The 20,243-nt window shown below is 43.4% G+C and overlaps 1 protein-coding gene across 6 annotated transcripts in view; it reads left to right on the forward strand.

The window, feature by feature from the left end:
- Positions 1-1,660: 1,660 nt before the first annotated feature.
- LOC310688535 (actin, alpha cardiac muscle 1-like) overlaps positions 1,661-20,243 on the forward strand; it is a 28,339-nt gene continuing 9,756 nt past the window's right edge. Inside the window, exons 1-7 of one of the 6 annotated variants that reach the window (XM_083465079.1) lie at positions 1,699-1,845; positions 3,271-3,446; positions 7,469-7,616; positions 9,665-9,793; positions 14,159-14,269; positions 16,362-16,446; positions 18,373-18,534. In XM_083465079.1, coding sequence (XP_083321205.1) covers positions 7,488-7,616; positions 9,665-9,793; positions 14,159-14,269; positions 16,362-16,446; positions 18,373-18,534 — 616 coding nt within the window. In that variant the 5' untranslated portion in view covers positions 1,699-1,845; positions 3,271-3,446; positions 7,469-7,487. Of the gene's footprint in view, positions 1,846-3,270; positions 3,447-7,411; positions 7,617-9,664; positions 9,794-14,158; positions 14,270-16,361; positions 16,447-18,372; positions 18,535-20,243 lie in introns of those variants that run through there. The other 5 variants (XM_083465077.1, XM_083465081.1, XM_083465082.1 and 2 more) reach the window with 5 other exon arrangements.

The following is a 20,243-nucleotide window of genomic DNA, read 5'->3' on the forward strand; positions in this document are numbered from 1 at the left end:
CAATCTCTTCCATGTTGAAATATGTAGCAATCACAGTGAAATTATGGTTGGAAGAGGAGGTAGTTCCAAGCACCATCTCTGAAATTACAGGAATCCATTATTTGGAGAGAATTACCCTTGGATCCAGAGAGAATTACCCTTGGATCCAGCCATTCTGGTGGCTCCTCTCCCAATGCTGTATGGATCAAGGGTTTGAATTCACCAGCCCTTTAAGATGGCAGCTGAGATCATCATTTTATTAGTACAGTATGCCACCTTTCCACAGTTAAAACAGTGTTCAAGGCAGCTTACAATATGAAAAGATTTACCTAATTACAAACATAGCAAAATAGTCATAAAAATAAATAAAACACATCAAAAGCTACATAACCAAACTGAACAATTTCCACATAAAAATAAAGATACAAAAATAAGTATCAGTAACAGCAGCAAAAACTCCCAACGAAACATTCACCAGTCTTCACCAGGCGAAACATTCACCAGGCATGACTATTGCAGTTCTCAGTAACAATGTTGTCATCTTTGAAGAGGGAATTCCTGACCTAATCATCCTATGGAAACCACCAAAAGAGATTCTGAAGTACTGATTATGTATGGGGGAGGTGTGTTCTTCTAATTAACATTACTATTTTATATGATAAGGAGCAGGGAGATGAATTGGTTTTGAATTCTTGTTTGTTGTTTAATGAGTAATTTAATTTTTTTATTTTGTGTTTTTAATTTAATTTTTTTTTATCCTACACCACAATTGACATTTCTTATGAAAAAGCTATGTATACCTTGTTTAAAAATAAATAGTCCTGGCTTGATGGGAGGAGGAAATATAGCAAATAAAGAGGAAAGGCCCCCCCACACTTAGAAAGGAGCATGTATTCAACACATGCTGTGTTGATGGGGACTTCCCCACCACAGACTAGGGCTTAGATCTATAGATCCAATTGCATGAGTAGAAGCACTTCCATTCTCATATAGAAAATCTCCAATTACACACATACCCCCAGTGTAAGTCTCTCACATCACTTGCATTATTTACTACCCTGACAGCCCCTTAGGCCTTTGGAGTAGCTTTTTCTGGATGTGAGGGGCCACCACTTGCAATACCCCTATATGTGAGTCAAATGGTCTTCTGACACAAGCATAAGTCACCTTTAAGAAGTTTTTAACGTGTGTGTCAGCTCTCTCTGAGCACAGGAAATTCAACAATGCTATTGAAAAGTAGGTACTGATGCCAAGCATTTGTGAACAATTCTGGATTTGAAAGTTGCCTGATGGGTACAACTCTGTTGCCCCAAGTTAACCCAATGCCTGAAGAGACGGACACACAATACATTTCCCAGTGTTTGAGATATCAGATACTAAAATGTGCTGTAGGCAACACAGATCAAAAGTGCATGACACAGAACTGAAGTAACTGCAATTACCACTTTGTAAGTGACTAGTTGCTGAGTCATATCCCATTTTCAGCATAGAGTCACCTCATCTCAAGATAAGGTGGCTATTTTCTGCCTCTCTACTACAGAATCCTGATAACAACATGTACAGTTTGCTCACCACTACTGTACATGGTAAATTCTGCTTTTGAAACCAGTGCCTGTTAAGTATGAATAGAGCTATAAATAGAGCTCTATAAACATAGAGCTAGGTACTGATGAAACAAACAAAAACCCTAGTTCTAGGCATGAGCTTAGAAATTATTTCAGCCTATGTGTAAACTGGAAAAGGAAGTGACAAAAGGGAGACTGGCAGAGTGGAGGAAGTGAGGGAAGCCACTGTCAGCAGTTTAGAGTGGGAAGACATCCAATGGCATCAGAAACTCTGCCCTAATTTATCTAGCCCTTTAAGCCAGTGTTTCCCAACCACTGTTCCGTGGCACACTAGTGTGCCGCGAGATGTTGCCTGGTGTGCCGCGGGAAAAATTAAAAAATTCGAAAGATTTTTTTTTAAAGTCAAATTTTTGATTGGGGTGCTGTCACTAGATGACCCCTGGGGTTCCCTCCCTCCCTCCCGCTCTGCGCCTCCCTCCTCCTCCTCCGGGGAGGCCCTTCCTGGCTCTCGGCCAAGGCTTGGCGGCTGCCACTTACTCACTCGCTCGCCCACCCGTCCCTCCATCCCTGCACCCGGCCTCTCCCCCTCCGTCCCCGGCGCGGGGGCTGCCGGGATCCATAGTCCCCTCACCCTTGGGCTCCGCGCCCGCGCGGGGTGCGCGAACTACGTTTCCCAGCGTGGCCTGGCGGGCCGGGCGTTTTGTTTGAAGCGCTCTTCTCCCGGCCATGGAATGAGCGCAGCGGCGGCGGCTGGGCGGGCAGGGGCTCTTCCGCGCAGACCCCGCGCAGCCTGCCTGCGCCCCCGCGGAGATCGGGCGGCAGGATGGAGCCCGGGGATCCCCGCGGCGGAGGCGGAGGCTGCCCCCCAGGTAGGGCTGCGTCGGGGGTGTGTGTGTTTATTTTTGCAATGCTGCATCCGCGCCGGAGGGGACGCATCGGATCGCGGGGAGACCCCTTGGTGGGCGTGTAAGGCAATGCATGCGTGCAGGCGTTGCATGGAGTGCAGTGCAATGCAATGGCAACGCGGCGCCCTGCATGCATGCATGCAACTTCCACCGGCGCTCCGGACTTGGCAGGTGAGGGGGGGTCCCCAGTGGGCGGCAGAGAGAGCCGGGAGGGCGAAGGGGAGCCGGGGGGGAGCAGCGCTGCTCCCCGAGCCGAGCCCGGGGGGAAACTTCGGCGTCGTTGCGCCGGGTGTTGGAAGCGGAGGCTGGCGGGGGCCCCTCACCTGCAAAACCTAGTCGCCTCTCATATATTTCGTGCATTGCATTCATCGCCCGCTTTCTCCTCCAAGGAGCTCCCGGGGGCGCGCGTGGTTCTCCCCGTGTTATCCTCGCAACAACAGCCCTGCGAGGTGGGTCAGGCGAGTGGCCCAAGGGAGCACCCAGGGATTGTCCTGGCCAGGTGGGGTGATTTGAACCCTGCTCTCTGCCCGGTCTTCATCCTCATTTAGCCCCCACATGTGCATGACTGTGCATGACTGAGGTTTTCCCCCCTCATCTTGGCTATGGTGTGAGTCTGTGCTGTTAATTAATGGGGTTCTGCCTTTGGAGAAGATGAGCCAGCCCTCAAGGAGGTGATTATGTAATTTGCTAGCAATTCATGTCCCTCCCGGCTTGACGCTGCGCGCTGACGTCACGGGGCTGTAATGGTGGTGTGCCTCGAGATTTTTTTCATGAAACAAGTGTGCCTTTGCCCAAAAAAGGTTGGGAAACACTGCTTTAAGCTGTTGCTTTGATAAGCACAAACTAGAAAAAAAAATGTTTCCAAAAATGGCATGGCAGACCTAGGCGTTCTATGAATTTCATTCCACGAGCTGGATATAAATGAAATAGAAGGTGAGATCATTTCATTTGTTCCAAGGGAGCTATTGCTGTTTTTCACCATTCCCTGGTGTGTTTGGTAAGTATCATCCATATATTGTTTCACCTTTTAGAAGATAAAACAAGACTTGATGTTACTGCAGGTGTGTGTGTGTGGGGGAGAGTGTCTGGTCTTCTGAGTACAGTGGTACCTCGGGTTAATTCATTCCGGAGGTCCGTTCTTAACCTGAAACTGTTCTTAACCTGAAGCACCACTTTAGCTAGTGGGCCTCCTGCTGCCGCTGCGCAGCTGCTGCGCGATTTCTGTTCTCATCCTGAAGCAAAGGTCTTAATCTGAGGTAATATTTCTGGGTTAGCGGAGTCTGTAACCTGAAGCGTATGTAACCTGAGGTACCACTGTATACTTGAAGATCTTGTTCCTTGTGAGGACACAAACAATTGCATTCCCTTCTAATTCAAGTTACCCCATTGGAGCAGCATATTAAATAGTGCCTTGATTTTAGATTGACTATCATTTGGTGACTGTCAAAACCACTTGATATCTGATGGAACTGTATGAATTGCTGCTATTCCAGTGGGATACTCTGCAGTTTACTAACACTATAGGCCTAAACAAATTGAATTAGTTACCAATGTAAACCTATTCATCACCCCATACAGGGCTGATGAACTCCACACATGTCTTGAGTGCATACATCTCTCCATGGGGCAGAAGTACAAGTGTTCATGCAGGATGTGATAACATGTCACAGAAAAACGACGAGCCAAATGTTAGAATTGAAGCTTTGGAGATGATTTAAGTACTGCCTGTTTCGCCATACAGAAGTAGGCATCAGTAGAAATCAATTTGCGTCCAGCTGGCTAGCATCCTAATCCTAAATACATTTCTGTGAAACTTGCTTCCATGTAGGATATCAACCCAGACCAGATATGCACTTGGTACTGATAGTTTTGCTACTGTAGCTCCTAGCTCCAAGCTATGTTTTAACACCATCACCCCTGTTCCTTCTTGCCTCCAATTTTCTCAGTCTTGCAGAACCACTTTTTTGCTCTCCTCAAAATAGATCTTTTATCTAAAAAGGAACTAACAAATCGACTTGAGCATAAATGTGGACTAAATGCGTCCATTTTTTTAAAGAGCTTGTTTTGTGTGCTTTATTCTGTTTTGTTTGTTTGTTCGTTTTTGGCTTTATGCTGTGAAACAATTTGTTCATTGTTTCTGTTGTTGCTATGGCCATATGGATTGTTAGAGGAGGGGTAATACCTCTGGTGGGGGACATGTCGTGCTCCTTCTGGAGTAGTTTGTCCACCTTTGGTTCCCAACCTGCATTCAGCTCTCACCTGTGGCTCCTAAAAGCTGTCAGCATGCAACAGCAACCACACCCCAGGAATGGCTTTGTCTGGCTTGCTAAACCAGGCTAAACCAGCTAATGGGTCTCAATCCCTCAGTGAGTTAGTGACTTGTCCTGCATGTGAAGACAGGTTCTGGTGGATTGAGCAGATGAGGACAATAGTGGGTCCAACAGTCAAGAAGGTGGTTTCTGCATGTACTGTAGTGGGAAGTGAGGAGCAGATAGGGTTCATCAACCTGGGAAGGTAGCTCATCTAGAAGAACTCTGGTCCTAAACTTCTGCTGCCTTATGAGATACCTTCAGGAGAACAAAAGACTAAGAAGTAAACCCTACACAAATCTGTTCCTAAGATGATGGATGGCACCTTGTACACCTTCTTCGGCCAACTCCTGCAGCCAAGCTGGTGCCAAACGTATTGCTCTGCTTTCCTTTGGACCAGCGAGGCAGAGAAAGGAGCCTTGTCGTCTGGGCAGCCCAGAACCTCCACACACATTGCCCAGGCTTGTATCTTTGGTGCTGCTAACGCAGCAATTTGACCCCCCTCCCGGAGGTGCACTCCATTGTCTCTCAAGAAAGACAGATGCCAAGAACTGTTGTTGCTAGTTGGAGGGACGTACCTATTCCCTTACAACTGAACTTGAAAAATCCCAAACAGAAGGCACATGTGCAAGTTGTCTTTGGTCAGTGGAACCAGACTTGTCTCGATGCACTTCCCAGAAGAGTCCTTTTGATAAGGAACTCACAGTTCACAGATACAGAATAGTTATTGTAAGTGAGCACTTAATGAGAACAGCTGCCATTCCAAAACATTAACCAACACTTTCCAGAGAAGGCCTATTTTTAGATCTTTGCTGCTATGACTGTTTATATCATTGGGAATAATGTAGAGATTTGGTGGTGCTTTAAATAAGATGTTTCTTTAAATCAGGGGTGGGGCCTATGGACCTATGGCCTCCAGATATTGCTGGACTACAGCTCCCATCATAAATGACCATTCGCCATGCTGGATGGGCAAGATGGAGCCACATGTTGCCCATCCCTAACTTAAATGGTTATTTTGAACAATGTGTGCATTTGAAATGTGCTTTGAAACGTGCTTTGAAATGTCCAAAGGTGACACCTTTGTACTGTCAGTTTAGCAAACCAGCAGAGATGCAGTGGTCGTGTGTGTACACACCTCAGCTATGTTTTCTACTTGGATAGAAGCTGGTTTAAGGGACAACTCATTAAACAGCATTGATCAGGAAGTTACAGATTACCTGGATTGTGGCTAACTTCATGTGCATCAAACACCAGCCCTGGGGATGCTGGAACTGGACTACTAGTGAGCTAGGTGGACCAATAATCTGACTCAGCAAAAAGCAGCTCCCTGTGTTCTGTCTCATCCCTGATGCTTGCTCATAATCTTACCATTCTCTCTCATCCTCCCCCCATTTGTATTGTCTACCTCTGGTTCTCTCTGTCTGCTGTCTGTCTATTTTCCATGTGCCACTCGGCTTTCTGTCCCCGCTCCCACTTTCCTTCTTGTACTGCTACCCTCTTTTTGTTTAGCTTCACTTATCTTAGGACGTCTCCTCTTGCTCAAGGTCCCTGACTCTCTAAACATATTCCCTTCCACCAGAGCACAGTGCATTCAGCAGGGGTGATGCTGCCGTCTGTTATGTGGAGTGTGGGAAATTTTGGCTTCATGTGTAAACCGGGATTATTTATTTATAATAAAATTTCTAGCCCGCCTTTCCTGCCCGAGTCAACAATATGAAACAAACAAACAAAATCAAAATAATTATATAGCCAGCAATTTAAAAAGTCAAATAAATAACAGCATATCACTAAAACAGCATAAAAAGAGCACAGAGAGCAAACAACAGCTAATGACAGTCAAAAGTTTCTGGAAAATGTAAGTCTTTAAATTTTGATGGAGCACAAGTAAAAAGGATCTTTTAGGAACAGATAGAAAAGGCCAAAGTCAAGATATGCCATGATAGATATTCGACGAAGAATGGTCTATGCTGCAATTCAATCCTAAACTGAAGGCTCATATTGTTAGATCCATACTTCTGAAGCCTATCCCATATAGTAGTAGTAGTAGTAGTAATAATAATAATAATAATAATAATAATAATAATAATAATAATAATAAATTTATTATTTGTACCCCACCCATCTGGCTGGGTTTCCCCAACCACTCTGGGTGGCTTCCAACAAAGATTAAAAATACATTAAAATGTCACACATTAAAAACTTCCCGAAACATATAGCTGTGTTAACTGATCTTTTATTTTTTCTTATACATTTTTACTCACCCATCTATGCTTAATTAAGTATTCTATGTATATGTTTAAATCTACGTTTGCTTCTTGCTCCTATTTATTTGATAATTATTCACTTAGATTCGTATTGTTATGCTATTTATTTAGATGTTTTGCTTATGCTGGTCTGTGACCGTAATAAAGTACTTGCTTGCTTAAGACATGCCAGTAGGTCCTGGAATGTTGGGAATCATGGTCTCAAAGAGTATGCTATCTTGAATTAGATATACAGTATATTTTTAAAGGATTGATTCATAAATTTGCTGACCTTACCAGAGAACTTACTCTCTCTCTCTCTCTCTCTCTCTCTCTCTCTCTATCTCTATCTCTATCTCTATCTCTATCTCTATCTCTCTCCATTTTTCTAACATTACATTTTGTAGTTTTAATTATTCCCAGATAATCCAGACCGGCTTCCCCCTGAACCGCTGTTTCCACAGCCTAGGACACTGAGGAGCCATGTGTGATGATGAAGAAACCACAGCACTTGTCTGTGATAATGGCTCTGGACTTTGCAAAGCTGGATTTGCCGGAGATGATGCTCCAAGGGCTGTTTTTCCATCCATCGTTGGACGACCCCGGCACCAAGTCAGTTTTTACTTTAAGGGAAATTGTGCCCACAATCAAGAGAAATATCTCCAACTCCACATGCAAGACACTTTCAAAACACAGAACTTCCAAAATAGCATTGCGCATGGGAAACAGGGTTGGGGAGGTGAGGTGTCTGCTGTTCAAAGGGGAAAAGTCCCATGGCATGTTTAAGGCAGGATAAAGTAGGCCACTAAACCATTGTACATGTGCCCAATGAGATACAGGGTTCTTATTCAACGGAATATGTTGGATTGCTCACCAGCAGTAGCTTCAGAGCATCATTTTTTGCTAGCAAGAACAGTGTTAAAGAGATAACTCTTTATCTGCTCTCTATTATTCCATGTTGTCATGAAGAACCACTGCCTATCCCTGATGTGCTTCTCCCCAGACCCATTTGATTTTTGGTTTAACAAGTCTGTTTGGATTTGAGGAGCTGCAAAAAAGATTGTCAACTTCCAGAAGCTTCTAGGTTATGATTGGAAACAAAATGCTGGAATAGATAGACCTTTGATCTGATTCTGCAACACAGTTCTTACATTTTTTTTAAAAGTCCTTAAATTTAATGCTGTGTGCATACTGTTACTCAAATACATAAACCATTTTTGGAGCTGCATAAAATTTTGTGGATGTCATTTCAAGCGACATATATGGTTGATCTTATTTTGCAGTGATGCCTATTAGTAGCTTGATTTGTAAGTATAGTTGTTAAGTAATGCCATAGGTCATCAAGAAATTAACAAGCATCTAGTAAAAATATGTATACAATGGAAAAAACTTATAATTGCCTAATTAATGCAGGCCTAAGGGAACAGAATAAGCATTGCCCATTAAATCTGTTTTTTCCAGTTGTCAGATTTACTTTACTCTTGCTGCAAAGCTTGTAACCTGTATGTTGCTGTTTAGAACTTTTGATTTTAAAAAAACTGCTGAATATGTACCACTATTTAACACCCCTCCACAGATACCATGCAATCATTGAATTGATTTTCAGTCTCACAGTTTGATAATTTACTTTGTCAGCAATTTAGATTTAAAGAAAGGAATCCAAAATATTTGACATCAAATAGTATGTTTTAAAAAAACAAAAAAACCCCAAACAAACCTGGAAGCTAATCAAAGTCTTGGAACTTCTGCATACTAGTCAGTGCCAAAAGAAAGCAGAGACCGAGTAACAGGAATGTACATTGGCTTTCCATAAGAATTGTTTAGGAGTATTTTATTGCTGGGGTGGAATTCAGCCAAAGTTAAGCATTTTAAGTTCCATTGATTTTAATGGTTGTAGTGTAATCCTATTGAATATACAGTAGTGGGATTTCCTTCCAAATAAACATGCATAGGATTGTGAAGTTAGCACTTAATTCTAACAGCTTAAAAGATGCTTCACTTTTATTGTTTCATTCCTGTGGTATTTATATTTCCAAAGTCCAATGAGCAGGAGATTGAAGATGACACTAAACTTCAAATGCTTACCTTTTAATACAGCATTTGAAATGGTAAAATAATTTGCCATAATCTGAAAAGGTTTTAAATTAATTTTTAACACTATTGGATAAGAATTTCCCTGCGCTTTTGTTTTAAAGTCATTTCAATAAAATAGGAACTAACTCTGCTGAGTAAAACAATGGAGGTGGTTGTGTGAAACTGTCGAAGAAAGAAATGGGAAAAGCATGTAAAATTGTTTTTTTACTACTCACGTTGCAATCCTATGCACGCATTCCTGTGAACAGAGGCAGCTTTAAGGGAGAGCAACTGGTTCCTTCACACTGGGCACAGAGCCTTGGGGTTGCCATAAGGGGCATTGCAACTATGATGTATAACAGAAGGCAAGGAGGGTGAATTTTGGTGTCGTACAGGACATTGCTGCTGTGAGTAAGCTGCATTGAATCCTATTGAATTCAGTGGGACTTACTTCTGAGTAGACATGCACTGTTGGTCCTATTATCATTGATCTATGTTGCAGAAATGACAATAGAAGTGACTCTTGGCAAACATTTGCAATGTGATACTGAATTTGATATGTTCCTTTTGATGGCTTGCTTTTGTAGGGGGTTATGGTAGGGATGGGACAAAAAGACAGCTATGTTGGCGATGAAGCACAGAGCAAACGAGGGATTCTGACCCTGAAGTATCCCATCGAGCACGGGATTATCACTAACTGGGATGACATGGAAAAGGTCAGTAGGCTTTGTTTATTTGTCACTATTTGTGATTATTTTCTGCTTTTAATAATAATAATAATAATAATAATAATAATAATAATAATAATAATAATAATTTATTATTTATACCCCGCCCATATGGCTGATTTTCCCCAGCCACTCTGGGCGGCTCCCAATGAAGTGTTAAAAACAATACAATACAGCATTAAATATTAAAAACTTCCCTGAACAGGGCTGCCTACAGATGTCATTTGAAGATAGGATAGCTGCTTATTTCCTTCACATCTGAAGGGAGGGTGTTCCACAGGGTGGGCGCCACTACCTCTGTCTGGTTCCCTGTAGCCTCACTTTTCGCAATGAGGGAATCTCCAGAAGGCCTTCGGCGCTGGATCTCAGTGTCTGGGCTGAACGATGGGGGTAGAGACGCTCCTTCAGGTATACAGGACCGAGGCTGTTTAGGGCTTTAAAGGTCAGCACCAACACTTTGAATTGGCAAGTAAAAACACCTGGGGCATATCCAGGGGGAGATGGAAGAGTCCCTTTCTCATGCCCAACCAACCACATGGTAGCTGCTTCCATGTGGTGCAATCCCATTCTGCAGGAAAGCATCTGTGAACAATATGGTCCCATGGGTGGGGCTGATTGCATGGGCCTTTCCCAGCTAATTGGCACTCCCCCCCCACCGCCGCCCCCTGCTAAGGTGCTGTGTATATGTGTATATAAAAGCTGCACAATTGCATTATTCACTCACACTTCTGGGTACCATGGGATCACACCACACAGAAATGGTTCCTAGACTGCTGGCTCAGCATTTAAAAAGCTAAATGGCTGGGAGAATAAATGTAAGGGGCTGTGTTTATTCCTCTGTGAGGAAGCAAAGTCCTGGGGGAAAAGCATGGCAGAGATGAAGCAGATCTGTAGCAGGGAATAGCCACAAGCACAGACATATTTAGTAGAGGTCCAAACTTACCATATTATCTGCTCTGGCCAACTACAATCAAAAAGGTTTCTTTACAGGTCTGGCTGGTTAGCTTATAGTCCATTGCTTTGCCTGACTAAACTTAATAGTGGCATATATGCTGCTGGATCCGCCCCAAAAGATTCAACTCCTCACACCTGGCAAAGGCTGGCCGTTCCCTATTCCTCCATCCACACACTTGATGCAACATCACCTGTCTTCCCCAAAGACAATGAGGAATGAATGCTCAATAAACAGTCAGCAAAATCTAGTTTCCCCGCAAACCTTCTGTCAACAAATGAGGATGCATGCTCAGGTCATCTGGAAACAGCCCTGTGCTTGTCTGTAGAGGAAAGAAAAACTACACTCTCCGTCCTCTAGATGGAAGTATAGCTTTTCCATATACTTCTCGTTGTGCTTCATTTCACTGCCTCAGGGAACGCAGTCCTGATTCCCACACATACACTAAATCTCAATAATTCACCCTCGCCATTCCTAAAATGTCAGCTTTCTGTGTCGCAACATAGGTTTGCAGTTAAGAGGCAGCATCTGAATTGGCTTCTTCACTGTGCTCTCTTGAGGCCGTGTCCTTCAGGCTGCCAGCTGTGGCAATCCGAGTATCATGCCGACCCCCTTAAAAGCACAAAGCAAGCGACGAGAGTGGTTGCAGATGCTGTTCCTCTAATAGTCCTTTTGCCAGTTCTCCTTCCTCATCTATCGCCGCAAGCAAGGCTAGGGAAGAGCAGGAGCAAAGGATTGACTTTTAATTCACCCCAATCAGATTGGGCCCCAAACACTTACCAATGGCTCCATTGCCAAAGCTGTTTTATTTTAAATATTGTACGTCACTGTGGAACTTCTTTGGTGAAGTGCAGTACTGAAATATTTCAGTAAATACATTCCCTATGGAAACATTGGTCTCGACATCAGTGGTAGCCAGCATGGTTCCCTCCCGACGTTGCCCACCAGCCCCAGCCTGCATGGCCCCAGTCAGGGTGACAATTCCCAGCATGGTTTAACAATCCATCCGTCCCCCAGGGAACTCTGGGAATTGTAGCTCTGTGAGGAGAACAGAGATCTACCAACAACTCTCAGCACCCTTAACAGCATCCAGAATTCTTTGAAGGAAGCAACGACTGTTTTAAAGCAGGATCATGTCATTTTACATGTATGGTGCCAATGTCATACTCAAGAGTAAACACACTGAAATAAAAGAACCTGACAACCTTAAGTCCATTGGTTTCAGTGGGCTTACAGTACAATTTAGTTGGATGTAAGCCACAGAAAGGACACATTTATTGCAATGTTTCTATAAATATGTGCATGTTTTTATTGCCATAAGGCATTTGGACATTCCCAGGGAGCTGTGAGAGATGGAATGCATGGGCAATGAAACGAAGCATTCTCCAGCTCATATACTTCAGTTCACAATATTCAAATCTGGGCTGCTCCATTTTCCAGAGTGAGCATTCACTTAGGGTACTAGAGGAGTGTTAACGCATTCACAGCTACTGCACATTTAATGTAGGAAGGGGGGGGGGAGCCCAAGAATGGGGCATTATCTTCTTCTTCTGACTTCATAAATGTCTAATGAGGCTGTTCATTTCTCTTGAATGGCATATGGAAGGGAAATCGGTCACATCCCCATCTTACATTTTAATTGTAAGTATTTGAGAATGCCATGGTGGCCTGTGGAGAACAGATCTGATCTCTCTTTGGTGTTCACAAAATCAAAGGAATTAGGGCTTAAATGGAACCTAGTCAGACATAAAAAGCTTTGTACTATGGGTACGGAAACCTCCCAGTTTGGTATGTAATGCATCACACATGAACCACGCTAGTTTCCCCACTCTTATAAAATCTTAAAGGCTTTGAATTGAACATCCTTGGATGAGGGCACTTAAACTGCAGCAGTCAATGAACAAACAGCTTATTCAAACTGGCAGGTAGGTAGCTGCTGTGAGGGCCTGTACAACCTCAGCGTACAAGCGAAGATTGCTTATTTGAAAGTACCCTTAAATAAGAATCTCCCAGCAAGTGGGAAGATAGCATGTTGTGGAGAAACAAAAGCGATCGTCTCTTCTGTGCTAATTTTCCATATGCACGAGAATTTTAATGAGCTTTTCAGTCATGCAGTTCCCACGTGACACAATTATGTGAGGACGATTATACTGTGTACACTCTTGCACATTTGAATTGGTCCCTAAGTGTGGAAAATGTCTTATTTAATATGACTACGACTCATTTGAGTATATCATTTGGGTCCAGATAAAAGCTTTTATAGGAGAGCCTCTATACTTGGCATTTTGTAGATTTTTGCTGGAGACCAAGTGTCATTCGTAGATGTGGGGCCTGAGACCAAACAACACCAGAAGTTCTCATAAGAATTGGTTCATTTCATCTGATTTAAAACAGCATTTGAAACTCGCTGGCTGATTCACTTACGAGAGTACAACATTGTTAGGGTACTTTCGTGATAGATAGTGAAAATTTCTGGCAGAAAGGTATGATAGAATTTCCCTTAAAACAGAGACCGATGTCTAACTTGTCATTGGCTCAATAGACCAATGGTGTATCTTTGTATAAAAAAGCTTTTTATGTTCATGATGTGAGAAGCTCCAGAAATGTAACACACACATAAAAGAACAGTGTGGTGAAATCCCCCTCCACACAAGGAAACAGAGCAAATTGAGGGAACTTGCATATCTGTGTAATATGTGGGGTCTAATAAAGGGATTGGAAACCTCAATTTGCTGTGCTGAAGGAGTTTGAATGTGGCAGAGATGAATTTCACTCAGCCCTATCAGCCTTCAGTGGAAGCAGTGGCGTAGCGTGGGTTGTCAGCACCCGGGGCAAGGCAAGTAATTTGTGCCCCCTAACCCGTGGATTTGCGCCCCCTGACCCATGGATTTGCGCCCCCTAACCCTAACCCCCAGATGTTGCGCCCGGTGCGGCTGGCCCCCCTGCACCCCCCACGCTACGCCACTGACTGGAAGAGGAGATTCATTTGTGGCAGGGAAGGGAGGAAACCCCCAGTGTTCCCACTCAAATGCTGGGTAGTCCCAGAAACCCACAACATGGGATGTTTCGGGGTGGGGAATGTGCTGACCCTGCTGCCATCAGGTGATGGCAATGGGCCCAATCCAGGCCCTTTCGCTGCCTAGGAACTGGTAGAGCAGAAGGGCATTTCTCCTTGCCCTCATGTTCTGTCCTGACTGGCACTAGTAGCAGGGCTATAGAAGTAGAGGTGGGTGTGCCACTCTATCCAGCCTTGCCACTACTGTCCAGGGGTTTGGTTTGACCTCTGACTTAATGCTATATGTATTCATTTTGCTGCATTTGCTATTTGAAATGCAAAGATTCATTGGGCAACACTCAACACACATTGCCTGTATGTTTGCCTTCAACCACCTGTCCCTTAGATTTGGCACCATTCCTTCTATAATGAACTTCGAGTTGCCCCAGAAGAGCACCCTGTCCTCCTGACTGAAGCGCCATTAAACCCCAAGGCTAATCGAGAAAAAATGACCCAGGTAATTATTTGGATGTTGCTTCCCTTCTGAGCTAGAAAACTCCAGTTTTAGCAGAGAAACAAAAGTGGCTGTGGCTGTCATGCCCAAAAGTGGGACGGGGCAGCTGGGATGGAGTGATGGCAGGGAGGGGCAGGGACAGCTCAGATGCATTCCATCAAGCTCCACCCACTGGTATGGATGACAAGCTGCAGAATATCAATAAATATTTAGGGTTGTGTCAGATGCGGGTGGTGGTTGCTTGTGAGTAACCAGGCAGGACTCCGACCTGTCTTTTACAGGTTTTATTGTTGCAAACTATTTACAGTGGTGCCCCGCAAGACGAATGCCTCGCAAGACGGAAAACTCACTAGACGAAAGAGTTTTCCATTTTGGAGGTGCTTCGCAAAACGAATCTCCTATGGGCTTGCTTTGCAAGATGAAAATGTCTTGCGAGTTCCTGCTGGGTTTTTTCCTCCCCCCCCTTTTTCTAAGCCGCTAAGCCGCTTATCAGCTGATCCGATAAGCTGATAAGCCGCTAAAAGCCGCTAATAGCGCTAATCCTCTAATCCGTCAATGGGCTTGCTTCGCAAGACAAAAAAACCGCTAGACGAAGAGAATCACAGAACGGATTCTTTTTGTCTTGCGAGGCACCACTGTACAGTGCAGAACCAACAAGTTCATGTCCGTCTTAGTCACTTGCAGAATCCGGGAGTGGCCTCTTCTGGCTTCTTCCCCAACATAAGAACTTAGACACCCCAAATCTCTGCTTCCCCTCCTTGCGTTTCACCCCTCTGCGCAAACTGGGTGACGGAAGTTGCGTATCTGCCTCCTGGCCAGCCAGGCTAGGTGAGGCGCTTGGGCTCTCCGCAGCATCTTCAAGCCCTCTCCTTGCTTGGCTGGCCCCTTCCCACTCTGCTCCACTGGAGGTGTGGCTTTCCCCAGCGCTGGATGAGGAGTGAAGCGTCAGAGACTCTCTGTATTCCTCTGCCTCCCTCCCCTGTTCCAATGGCTGTCCCCTGACAGGTTGAAAGTATGAAAGTATACCAGATGCACAAACAGAATAATAGGACCTTTGTGACCCATTTGCAGTAGACATAAGGCCCCTATCTGGAATACTCTCTTAGCCTACAGTGCAAACAGATAACCACCGAAACAAGGAGCAGTTATGCATTGCGAATTTCTAAGTTTCTATGTCCGGGAACAGAGAATTATTTACCTTTCTGCTGCCAAAGTATCAGAAGCAGAGCTTCCCTGCCTTTGTTCTTCCATGCTGTGGAAATGGCTGTGCAGACTCTGCAAAAGAGCAATTTCACAGTTTTGCAGCAAATGATTTCTGATAAGTGGTAGGTCTGTGAGGTCTATTGCTCTTCAGAAGTGGAGAAAGATAATGAAATGCTAGTCATCCACCTTTTCTCAGAGAAGTATACTGCTGAGCTGCTCATTTCGGAGAGACTGTGAATTAACGAATTTAGAGGCCATTTCAGTTGAGCTGAGTCAGGTTACTGTCAAAAGAAACAGGGATTAAAGCTAGAATAAAAGGGGTTTCACCGCTGTCAGGCTGCAATTAGACAGCAAGCCCAGAATTCTGCATTTAAAAAATCCAGAGGGGAAACCTCATTATTTCAATTTATTACGCTCAATACTGTTAATGAAATTGCATGTCTTGTTTGGTGTAAACCGTCTGGGATCATTTGTTATCCTCATTCAGTTTCCTTCACTAGGGACTTTGAAAGATAGACTTAGGCGTGGTGTGGAATAACGTGAGGATAATTTAATTAGTTGTGTAATTAATCTGGTAAAATTCCACCACAGTGGACAGTGAGACAAATAACAGGCTTTGTTGGAAGCCAAACTGCAGTGGAACTGAGGCAGCGCTGCATGGAACAACCATCGGATGGAATGGAAATCATTGTCTTCCTTACACCTTTATTCTCATATGTCCACCACTGCAAGTATGATTTATCTTGGATACTATAGCTCCTGTGCACAATTTGGAACCAAGCATATAATGCTGCTAGGAAAATTGGGTTTCCTAAAACCAGATTTTAATAGCATTGTAGCATTCTCTTTCTATGTTGAGAGATCCTAAGACCCTCTCATTTGCCACCTATAGATCATGTTTGAAACTTTCAATGTGCCTGCAATGTATGTGGCCATTCAAGCGGTTCTTTCTCTCTATGCATCTGGCCGAACTACTGGTGAGTTTGAAACTGATGTCATCATCTTTAAAAAAAGAAGGTTTCCTCACATATATGTATCTTGATACACTGGCCCCTATTTTTCCTTACCAGGCTATTATGAGAAAACCAGATCTTCTAATAAGCCCCTACCATACTGAATTAACATCGGGAAAGAAAAGAGAGAGAATTGGGAACACTCAATCTCCAGCCAATAATTGCCTGTGACCAATCAGAACTGCTGTTTTGTAGAGTTAAACTCTTCCCTTCTCCAATCAAAAAATCAAAGTGGTTGGAATCCAGCCACTCCCCCCCCCCCACCAGCCCGCTGGTGTGCACAGGAAGAAAAACCCTTTTATCCCAGATAACGTTCCTGAAGCAATTGTTGTCCCCCCTACAAAATAATAGCTGCATATTTAACTGTAGCCTGTTTTCTAATTGCATTGGAAATGACCTATTTTCTTCAGCAAGCTCTATAAAATACATTCAAATGCCAAATGAAAACTTGCTTAACTATTCATCAAAAAGATGGAGAAGGAAAGCGCCTACACCGTGACTGTATGGTGGGTTAGTTACTAAATTACACATAGTGAAGATGATGCTCCTGGCTTTGACTTAAAGTATCTTATATTTACTATATATTCCTGGCAACCCCCCCCCCCCAAGAAATGGGAAACACACGGCCACCACCCTGTCTGGGTACATGGCAACCCTACCAACCAGGGCTGTGACTTGTTGGCTAACTTCACCAATACAGGGTGCCCCTCCAGACAACCTATTTATTGAGCACTCATCAAGATCTGTGTGCACAAAACTTACTCAGAGTTAGATCATGGATAGGCAAACTAAGGCCCGGGGGCCGGATCTGGCCCAATCACCTTCTAAATCTAGCCCCCGGACAGTCCAGGAATCAGCGTGTTTTTACATGAGTAGAATGCGTGCTTTTATTTAAAATGCATCTCTGGGTTATTTGTGGGGCATAGGAATTCGTTCATTTCCCCCCAATATAGTCTGGCCCCCCCACAAGGTCTGAAGGACAGTCCCTTGCTGAAAAAGTTTGCTGGCCCCTGGTTTAGATTATATCCAATATTTCTTGAGCATTCATCCTCCAGTCATCTTGATTTGCTTGCAGAACATTTATTCCTCTTCTTGTTAGTCAGAATTCATCCCATAATTTTCAGTGCATTTCTCCATGATTTTCCCAAGCCACAAAAAGTCCTCTATTTTAAAGTGGATTTGTTTTGCTAGAGCAATGGGGTGCTTTAATCCATTTTAAACGGTGCAAACCTGAAGTTCCAGCTTGTGTCTGAATTCCTCCTGCAAAATACTGACAGTCTGGAGGCACCCATTAAATAGGGTTGTCAACTAGCCAGAAAAAAATCCAGCTCAAAAATTCAGGGTTTTTAGTGGCTATAGCTTTTGAGTTTATTAGGCCAGTCTGTGGCTGTCTCACACCTGGTTCAGGGAGAGTCCACAAGTTCTCTGTGGAAGGGAGACCACAGGTGGGCCTTTTTGTAGCAATATATGTTACCTTGTAAATAGCTGCTGTTTTATTGTTCCATTAAAAAAAACCTCCGCGTTTTAGTGGCAAATCTGTATGTTTATACATCAGCATTTCGATATTCTTTGCAAATTGTTTGGGATCTTTTTTTTTTTTTTTGGTGAAAGGCTATAGAAATGTAAGAAGATCATTATCATTAGCATCTGTTTCAGAGAGAACAATGCCATGCAATTTCTGACTCTTTCATGAAGGCAATTTCTTCTTTGTATAGGCCAGCAATTTCCCTCTGAGTTCCACTCAGCATGGAGACAATAGGGATTATCATTTGCAGTCTCTCCTTTCAATCCCAGTTGTTGTCAAAGGGTTTAATTTAGCAGAAAGAGTGGGGCAGGGCAAGGTCTACGGAGAAGAATGCTGACGCTTCTAATTTTCTTCCTCTCTCTTAGGGATAGTTCTGGACTCAGGGGACGGTGTCACACATAACGTACCTATCTATGAAGGTTATGCCCTGCCACATGCCATCATGAGACTGGATCTGGCTGGAAGAGATCTCACTGACTATCTCATGAAAATTCTTACAGAGAGGGGATACTCTTTTGTTACTACAGGTAATCAGTGCTTTTCCTACAGATCAAGGGAGGAATATAGTGTTGTGCTAAGGCAATTGTTTCACCATTTCAGGGATACATGAGGAGGGGAAAGCCCCATTGCAAAAGCAGAAGTCCTTCTGCAGGGCTTCTGCTAATGGGATTCATTAGTTCAATTCCACCTCCTGTTTACTTCTGATAATGCTGTCTTGTCTTATTCTGCCACATCATGGATGCTTTAGCTGAGATTCCTGCAGGGGGTTGGACTAGATGGCCCTTGGGTCCTTTCCAACTCTTAAGATTCTATATTCTGTTACCATATTGGATAAATAAGTATCATATGTTATTTCTCTCTTCAAAAAATGGCTTGATCGCTATCAACATGATGTTATTGAAGAACCACCTAGCATCGAGGCATGAATTATGTTCTTTGATTTTCTGATTTTCTAATTCTTTTTTAAAAAATCAAAATTTTCTTTATGCTTCCCACTCCCACCCCAAATATACAAAAATATAAAAACAGTCAATAAAATAAAAAGAAAGAAAAAGACAAAACCTAAGAAAGATTTAACAGCAACCTGCTAAGCACACTCTTTCTCACCTCACCCCCTGATAGTTTGAGCTTATGTGGCAGCTGTGAAAAAGGTGAAATCCATGCTAAGGATTATTAGGACACAAACTAAAAATAAGTTTGCCATCATCATCGTGCTGTTAAACAAACCTATTGTATGCCTGCATTTGGAATTACTTTTCACAGTTTGCAGCCTCTAAAAGGATATTGTAGAGCTGGGAAAGGTTCAGAAAAGGGCTACTAAAATGGCCAAAGGACTGTAATACTTCCATTGCATTGAAAAGTTACACCAGGTGTGGCTTTTTACTTTACAGGAAGTGGGAGTAAGGGGGAACATGACTGAGGTACATAAAAATAAGCAATGTGGGAAGATTCAGCATGCACAAAAGGAAAGTATGACTTAGCACTGTGCATAGTTACACTGTGGAAATTTCTTCCACAAGATGCAATGATGGCTGCCAACTTGCATGACTTTAAAGACAATTAGACAAATTCATGGAAGATAAGGCTATCAATGGTTACCATCCACAACGGCTATTCTTCATCCACTGTCAGAGTCAGTATACTTCTCTAGACCAGCTTGAGATCACAAATGGGTGCAGTACTCAGGTACTGCTTGCAGGCTTGTTGGTCACTGTGGGAACAGAAGGCTTGATTAGATGAGCCTTGGTCCAATCCAGGACTTTTCTTATGGTGAGAGCGAATACAGCTTGCTGAACTGTCAAATCTTCAGCCTGGGGCATGGAGTAAGAAGAGAAAAGGCCTATAAACTATGCCAAATGTTTAAGACTGCAACACCCAATTAATTTTAATAAGGAGTAAACTTCCAACACTGTGCCATCTAATGTGCAAAAATGAAATACAAGTGTTGTTAGAATGAAGGTCAGCCCAACATCAAGCTCTTACTGCTAGCTTCAAGTATTGGGCCTTGTATCTGCTCCTGCCACTGATTTCTTCATTGCATGATCCATCCAGGATCTCTCTCTGTCCAGGTGTACTGCTGGATTTTCTTACAAAAGAAGAGTTCATAAATCAAGCATAGGTGTGGGAAAGCTTTTTGAGCCTGGGGGCCTCAGTCCTTTGTAGGCAACCTTTCAGGAACCAGAGGAAAAAGTGGGTAGTATGCTATGTTTGAGCTACACAAAAGGCAAAGCTTTCT

The sequence above is a fragment of the Podarcis liolepis genome (genome assembly GCF_965112155.1).
Source record: "Podarcis liolepis genome assembly, chromosome: 1".
In the NCBI taxonomy this organism is placed as follows: Eukaryota; Metazoa; Chordata; class Lepidosauria; order Squamata; family Lacertidae; genus Podarcis; species Podarcis liolepis.